This window comes from Scyliorhinus canicula, chromosome 9, assembly GCF_902713615.1.
Source record: "Scyliorhinus canicula chromosome 9, sScyCan1.1, whole genome shotgun sequence".
Taxonomy (NCBI): Eukaryota; Metazoa; Chordata; class Chondrichthyes; order Carcharhiniformes; family Scyliorhinidae; genus Scyliorhinus; species Scyliorhinus canicula.
Window position 1 is genome coordinate 135,351,335 of NC_052154.1, and position 8,712 is coordinate 135,360,046.

The following is an 8,712-nucleotide window of genomic DNA, read 5'->3' on the forward strand; positions in this document are numbered from 1 at the left end:
GAACCCTTCTTTCCCACACCACTCTTTCAGCCACGTGTTAACTTCCCTTATTCTTGCCTCCCTATGCCAATTTGTACGTGGCTCGGGCAGTAATCCGGAGATTATGACCCTTGAGGACCTGTTTTTTAATTTGAATCCTAGCTCTTTATAATCTCTAAACAGGTCCTCTTTCCTAGACTTGCCTATGTTGTTGGTACCGACATGGACCACAACAACTGGATCCTCCCCCTCCCTCTCCAATATCCTTTCAAGCCGGTCAGAGATGTCCCGCACCCTAGCACCGGGCAGGCAACATACCATGCGGGACCCTCTATCCTGCTCACAAAGGATACTATCTATCCCTTTGATAATAGAATCCCCTACAACTACAACTTGCCTATTTACTTCCTCCCCTTGAATGGCCTGCTGAACCATGGTGCCTTGGTCAGCTGACTCATCCTTCCTGCAGCCCTGTTCGCCATCCACACAGGGAGCAAGTGCCTCGTACCTGTTGGACAGGGTCAAGGGCTGAGGCTCCTGAGTTCCTGACTGCTGGTTCCCTTTACCTGCCTGACTTGCAGTCACACCCTGCTGTCCCTGGCCACTGGCAGGATTTAAACTATTTACTCTGACAGGTGTGACTGCCTCCTGAAACAAAGTGTCCAGGTAAGCCTCCCCCTCCCGGATGTGCCTCAGTGTGTGAAGCTCAGACTCCAGCTCATCAACTCTGAGCCAGAGTTCTTCGAGCAGCCAACACTTACTGCAGATGTGGTCGCTGCAGCTCGCAATGGGATCTGCCAGCTCCCACATCACCTGACCAGCCATCTCTAATTAATTAATTTGTTTAATTTAAGTTTACGAGTTTTAAATTGGGGCAGATTGGTTATCAACCAATCAGATCACAGCTTCCCTCTGACGTCACTTTTGAAAAAAAAGTGGAAAACAGGAAGTTACCGTTAGGTCTGTATACTCACCCAGAGACTGCTCCTCCTCCTCTGAACGGCTCCCGAAACTAGGCCTCGATCCCCGGGTTAAAGTGAGTTTTTATACTCACCCAGAGACTGCTCCTCCTCCTCTGAACGGCTCCCGAAACTAGGCCTCGATCCCCGGGTTAAAGTGAGTTTTTATACTCACCCAGAGACTGCTCCTCCTCCTCTGAACGGCTCCCGAAACTAGGCCTCGATCCCCGGGTTAAAGTGAGTTTTTATACTCACCCAGAGACTGCTCCTCCTCCTCTGAACGGCTCCCGAAACTAGGTGGACGGATTATATTGGGGAAATGAAGAACTTAGATTGTGGGCGGATGTTTGAGGGTAAATCAACATCTGACATGTGGGAGGCTTTGAAATGTCAGTTGAAAGGAATTCAGGACCAGCATGTTCCTGTGAGGAAGAAGGATAAATATGGCAAATTTCGGGAACTTTGGATAATGAGAGATATTGTAGGCCTCGTCAAAAAGAAAAAGGAGGCATTTGTCAGGGCTAGAAGGCTGGGAACAGACAAAGCCTGTGTGGAATATAAGGAAAGTAGGAAGGACCTTAAGCAAGGAGTCAGGAGGGCTAAAAGGGGTCACGAAAAGTCATTGGCAAATAGGGTTAAGGAAAATCCCATGGCTTTTTACACGTACATAAAAAGCAAGAGGGTAGCCAGGGAAAGGGTTGGCCCACTGAAGGATAGGGGAGGGAATCTATGTGTGGAGCCAGAGGAAATGGGCAAGGTACTAAATGAATACTTTGCATCAATATTCACCAAAGAGAAGGAATTGATGGATTTTGAGTCTGAAGAAGGGTGTGTAGATAGCCTGGGTCACATTGAGATCCAAAAAGATGAGGTGTTGGGCGTCTTGAAAAATATTACGGTGGCTAAGTCCCCAGGGCCTGATGGGATCTACCCCAGAATACTGAAGGAGGCAAGAGAGGAAATTGCTACGGCCTTGACCGAAATCTTTGGATCCTCACTGTCTTCAGGTGATGTCCCGGAGGACTGGAGAATAGCCAATGTTGTTGATTTGTTTAGGAAGGGTAGCAAGGATAATCCAAGGAACTACAGGCTGGTGAGCCTTACGTCAGTGGTAGGGAAATTACTGGAGAGAATTCTTCGAGACAGGCTCTACTCCCATTTGGAAGCAAGTGGGCGTATTAGCGAGAGGCAGCACGGTTTTGTGAAGGGGAGATTGTGTCTCACTAACTGGATAGAGTATTTTGAGGAGATGGCAAAGATGATTGATGTAGGTTGGGCAGTGGATGTTGTCTATACGGACTTCAGTAAGGCATTTGACAAGGTCCCTCAGACTGGCACAAAAGGTGAAGTCACACGGTATCAGAGGTGAGCTGGCAAGATGGATACAGAACTGGCTAGGTCATAGAAGGGAGAGAGTAGCAATGGAAGGGTGCTTTTCTGATTGGAGGGCTGTGACTAGTGGTGTTCCGCAGGGATCAGCGCCGGGACCTTTGCTGTTCGTAGTATATATAAATGATTTGGAGGAAAATGTAACTGGTCTGATTAGTAAGTTTGCAGACGACACAAAGGTTGGTGGAATTGCGGATAGCGATGAGGACTGTGAGAGGATACAGCAGGATTTAGATCATTTGGAGACTTGGGCGGAGAGATGGCAGATGGAGTTTAATCCGGACAAATGTGAGGTAATGCATTTTGGAAGGTCTAATACAGGTAGGGAATATACAGTGAATGGTAGAACCCTGAAGAGTATTGAAAGTCAGAGTGATCTAGGTGCAGAGGTCCACAGGTCACTGAAAGAGGCACACACAGGTGGAGAAGGTAGTCAAAAAGGCATGATTGCCTTCATTGGCCGGGGCATTGAGTATAAAAATTGGCAAGTCATGTTGCAGCTCTATTGAACCTTACTTAGCCCACACTTAGACTGTAGTGTTCAATTCTGGTCGCCACACTATGAGAAGGTGTGTGAGGTTTTAGAGAGGGTGCAGAAGAGATTTACCAGGATGTTGCCTGGTATGGAGGGCATTAGCTATGAGGTAAGGTTGAATAAACTTGGTTTGTTCTCACTGGAACGAAGGAGGTTGAGGGGCGACCTAATGGAGGTCTACAAAGTTATGACGGGCATAGACAGAGTGGATAGTCAGAGACTTTTTACAGGGTAGAGGGGTCAATTACTAGGGGGCATAGGTTTAAGTTGCGAGAGGCTAGGTTTAGAGGAGATGTACGAGGCAAGCTTTCTCCACAGAGGATAGCGGGTGCCTGGAACTCGCTGCCGAAGGAGGTGGTGGAAGCAGGGACGATAGTGACGTTTAAGGGGCATCTTGACAAATACATAAATAGGATGGGAATAGAGAGATACGGACCCCGGAAGTGTAGAAGATTTTACTTTAGACGGGCAGCATGGTCAGCACAGGCTTGGAGGGCCGAAGGGCCTGTTCCTGTGCTGTACTTTTCTTTGTTCTTTGTATTCAGCTGTTGGGGGATCAAGGCCAGGTAGGAGGCGGAATTAGGGCCCATTTTAGATGATGATTTGTTGTAGAAGTCAGGTATTTTAAATACACTTAATATAGGTAAAAAGGCAGTTTAGAGCATAAATATTAAATCCCAGTTTTAAAATGTTTGAAACATACAGGAAAAACAGAACCACTGATAAAAACATCACATTCTTTCAAGGACAGCAGCGGAATCCCATGGGCTGTAAGGTGGAATAATTAAAGGCTCCATTGTTCTGATTCAAAAGCCACTTGTGATAACAGCCTGAACCACATTCCATAACGTATGCAAGCCGAAACATTTTAGACTGTGTCAAAAAAACAGTTTAAATTATAGTATAATGAGATGACATAATGTCTTAATTGTTGCAGATAAGCAACAATTGGAAGTGGCGTTGCATCGTAAAGATGGACGGCTTGTTATCAAATCAAATGTGTTTTGAATATAGCTTAAACCAATTAGGATTATATTGGGGTGTGATCGGATCGCTTAAGACAGATATGAAAGAGTATATCCATGGATGATTTGGCCACCATTTTAGACAAGAAGAAAGAAAGACAGAAAGACAGAAAGAGACAGAGAGAAAGAGACAGGAAAGAGACAAAGAGAACAAGACAGAAAGAGAGAGAGAGAGAAAGTAAAGGAAGAGAATTAGAAAAGAGTTCTGTATTCCTATTTCATTTTCATACTTTGACTTCAGCCTTTGACTTTTAAAGTTGTGTTCAGGCTATTGTCTCAGAAGATAATTCCTGTGATTCTTTGAAGAAAATCAAATTGTCTACAAACTACCTTTTAAATGAAATGCAAGTTTTAACCAATGAACTTCAAATAAAACAATTCTTATTTGCACCTGACAAGTTTTTAGCTTGAATTTCTACTGAGTTTCAACAATGTCTCAACAACAACCGGCAACCGTAAATTGAACAAAATTCATCAAATTTGAGATACAACATTTGTGGAGCAAGGCCCTGCGGAGGGTGAACTCCACATCCTTGTGTGCGAGGCTCGGTTTAATCGAACTCAAAGTAGTTTATAGGACGCAACTCACTCGGCCCGGATGAGTCATTTCTTTGCAGGAAGATAAGTGCGAGCACTGTTCATGGGGTTTGGCCAGTTATGTGCACGTGCTCTGGTCTTGCCCCAAGCTTGTGGGATTTTAGGTCTCCTTTAACACCATATTGGTGATTCTGAAAATTGAATTGGAGCCCAGGCCTTTACTAGCCATATTTGGGGTGTCTGCCTCGCCGGAGCTGTTGATGGGCATGGGGTCCGATGTGCTAGCCTTCGCTTCGCTTATTGTCTGGAGGCGAGTACTTCTGGGGTGGAAGTCTGCTTCTCCACCCTGTGCCTCAAGTACACTGAGGGGAGCAAAGAGTTTTACCAGAGGTGGCAGCCATTTATGGTGCATTTTAAGGAGTTTGTCATCGTTAATTTCGAAGTGGGGGGGGGATATGTTTAGTTATGTTTAGTGAGGGCTTAGGTTGTGTTTTGGGGATGTATGTGTGTATTGGTGTTTTATTCTCTTTTGTTTTGTATTATGTATAAAATGGAAAAATCTGAATAAAAATATTTTTTCAAAATATAAGGCGTATGGGATCCTGGGCTTTATGGATAGAAGTTTAGTTTATTCAAGCAAGTAGATTATGGTGGACATTTATGAAACATTGGATCGTCCACAATTGGAGTACTGTGTCCAATTCTGGGTGCTGCACTTTAGGAAGGATGTAATGGCCTATAAAGGGTGCAAAAAAGATTGACAAGAATGGTTTCAGGGGTGAGGGACTTCAGTTAGAAGGATTGACTGGAGAAGTAGGGGTTGTTCTGCATGTAGAAAAGAAGTTTGAGTGGGGGTCTGATAGAGGTGTTGAAAATTATGAGGACGTTGGCGAGAGTAGGTAAGAAGAAAGTGTTCCCATTGGCAGAAAGATTGAAAACCAGAGTGACTGCCAAAGAACCAAAGGTAACATGAGGAAAACCTTTTTGTGCAGTGAGTGGATTGCCTGAGTGTGTGGTGAAGGCCATTTCAATCATGGATTTCATAAGGGAATTGGATATTTATCTGAAGAGAAAAATTTGCATGGCCATGGGGAAATGGTGAGAAGTAGGACTAGTTGAGTTGCTTTATCAGAGAACCGGCACAGACACAGCAAGTTGAATGTCCTTGAATGCCACAACCATTCTAAGTAGCTAAAACTTCAAAAAATAGCAATTAACTTGAAGAAAATCCTCATTGTTTGAGTTTACACAAATGTTCATCGCACATTCATGATTCGGCAGATGTTTCAAAGCAGATTGATTCTCTTTTGAGCTGAAGCCCACATTTAATTCATGTATGGCCTGTGTTCAATACATGATTCCTAGTCAAAGTAGCTGAGTTTTTGGAGAACACATTCGATGCCTACCAAATTGCATCATCATCAAAGATGTGAAATATAATATTTCCAGACAAAAATATACATGTATAATTTGACACAACGGGATACTAAAACAACATAATGCTATTTAGTCACAAGAGATTAATGGATTTTACAGAAAATTACTCCCTATGATTTTTAATAAACATCTAATCTGTGGTGATTGGTTTGGTCTTTTTGTAGACCTTCAAAATATTGTACATGAATGATACAATTTCCAACAGTATGTTGCTCTTACCCCAGAACTGAAAATGAATAGCCAGAACTGAAATGCTCTGCCATTTGTTTTATTTCATGACTTAGCCACTTTGTTTTATTTAAACAAAGCTGAATCACTGCTGAGGTATAAACAATTATTATACTCTAGCTGTAAGGTGCAAACTAATGTGCTGAAAATGTATGTTAGACTACTCTGCTATAATTTATGGAACAAAGAAATGTGTCCTTTGACATTTGAGTGCCATCAGTGCAGACTCCTATCAGAGTGTGACTCACCTTGGCCCCACAATTCTCCCGCCCCTAGTCCCAGCTCTGTTGCCATTGCTGGCATAAACCCTTGATGATTATAGCATCCCGCTTGGATTCACCTTGGCTGCCTACCGATTCTCCATTCTGCTGCACTGGTGCACCCTGCTCTACCACCTGCTCAATAGCCAGTGGTTGCCTTGCTCCACTGCCAGTAAACAATGTTGTTATAACTGTCTCACAGGCTCCAGTGCACACACAAAACAGAAGATTTGTTTTATCTCCACATCTGAACTTTCCTCTCAGAACCTGTGAAATGTCAGGTTCAAGCCATTGTCAGAGCCATGAAATTCACCTGCTTTATAATGCAGTGTTATCACTTTGGGTACAACATTCATGTAAACTATCTCGATGTTTCTGTTACTTTTATTCTCCTCCGAAAGGTCATTCCAATGCATTTTTAGGTAATCAAGAGTGTAGGTAGTAAGTAATTTGATGCCAAATTTTTCCGTTTTTTAAATACAATATTTGTTGTATAACTGTGCTTATTCTCTTTCCAGGAGTCAGTCGAAATCCGAACTGAGTTTTGAAGATCTTTATCAGACAAAACAGAAAACGTGCCAAAATGACTCTGTTGAGTTACTTCTAATGAACACTAAGGAGAGGCTGGTGACGGAAATAGAGGAGCGTCGGGCTCCACTCGCCACCATGGAAAGTCTTTCTGACAATGAGTCTATCTACAGTTTTGATTCACGCCGCTCCTCTGGATTTCGCAGCATAAGGGGTTCGCCAAGTCTACATGTTGTAATGGAGAAGGATGAGTCGCATTGTTTTTACATTGATCCAGCAATTCCAGAGGAGAATCCTTCCCTTAGTTCCCGGACTGAGTTACTTGCCGCAGACAGTTTATCTAAGCATTCTCAGGATGTGCAACCACTTGAACCGCTGCATAACAGCTGTTATTCTCTGCCGAGTCCCCTGCAAGCAGATCTTATTGAGCAAGAGAACAAACGAGCCTCAGAGGTGGAAGCAGATAGTTTTTCTGATAAGTTGCCAATGGAAGATGACAGTAAAGAATGGACAGAAAGTCTGCGAGAAGTGCCAAGTCCACAAGTGCTTGAATTTGCTGAGTTTATAGACAGTCTTTTCAATTTGGATGGTAAAAGCAGCTCCTTCCAAGATATTTATCATTTGGTACTCGACGATAGTCTAGAAGATTATAATGAAATTCCCAAGTCAGTAAGTGAGCATGAGATCCTGATGCGGGCGCAATTTGAACCTAACTTAGTGCCAAAACCACCCCGTCTCTTTGTCGGATCAGCGGATGCTGGTACCTCATCTGGGATTTCAGTGTCTCCCTCCTTTCCATTCAGTTCATCAGGCGAACTGATGGACATTTCTCCAACCTGCATAAGCAGCCAGGAGTGCCTGACTATGGATACAAAGTTGAGAACTTCAACTCCAGCAGATCACCAACCTAATTCTAATAAACCTGCAGAAGTTATCATCTCAGCTCTTTAGAACCTCTGTAAAGTACTTAACAGAGCATATTAGCATGCTGACTTTGAAGTGGCTTTTTTTTAAAGAGCAGAATTGTGAAACTTTAACGATGAGTGCAAACCACTTGAACCCACAATGGTATAATAATAGAACTGACCCCGTATAATGACTGCGATGGAGTAGGAAGTCATGATCTGACCAGCAGTTGTCACATTGAAGGGGAACGTAGTTAACCTGCATTGAAATTATGCAGTCTTTTGTTAACCTTTTGGTCTATGTGTGAGTAATGAATAAGGTGAATAAGATGCGTAATATTTGGTTGTCGATTGAATACCAAGCAAGGGGGGTATTAATTTTGCTAAAGATTATTGTTTTAGTTTTGAGATTGATGGGTTTTTTTGCAATGGAGTTTCAAGGCAGACTTGTACCACCCCAAAGTTGGCTACATCCAGGTTTGATTACGAATTGAAGGTTACAAAATAAACTTGGCCCATTAGCGATATGTGGCATTAATGATCTCACCAGTACCAGAAACAGAGGGGTTATAGTACAGGATCACTGAAAAGGACATTTTTACCCGATCCTCTCCATATTATTTCCAATTATGTTGGCAACAAATGGAAAGCTGAATGCTAGAAATCTAAATTAAAAACAGAACAGGCACAGCAGATTATTATGAATCTGAAGGAGAAAAGTCAAGTTAATGAGCTGGATTTTCATTCTGCAGTGGAGGTATGTTTGGAGCTGGACATTCCAGAAAATTCAACAAACCTGTTCTTAAAATGGTCCCACCTCCCTGTGATTTTTGGTGGAAGCGTTTCTCAGGATTGTGGCAATCTGCCTGAAAGTGGCAGGGCATTATTTAGAGTCATAGAGGTTTACAGAATGAAAAAGGCCCTTCGACC

General features: G+C 43.0%; 1 protein-coding gene across 7 annotated transcripts in view; it reads left to right on the forward strand.

Moving 5' to 3' along the window:
• The window catches only part of LOC119971726 (diacylglycerol lipase-alpha-like), a 513,684-nt gene extending 505,380 nt beyond the window's left edge, over positions 1 to 8,304 (forward strand). For all 7 annotated transcript variants that reach the window (XM_038807680.1, XM_038807682.1, XM_038807675.1 and 4 more), the window contains one exon: positions 6,868 to 8,304. In XM_038807680.1, the coding sequence (XP_038663608.1) occupies positions 6,868 to 7,828 (961 nt within the window). In that variant the 3' untranslated portion in view covers positions 7,829 to 8,304. The remainder of the gene's footprint in view (positions 1 to 6,867) is intronic.
• The last annotated feature ends 408 nt before the right edge of the window (positions 8,305 to 8,712 follow it).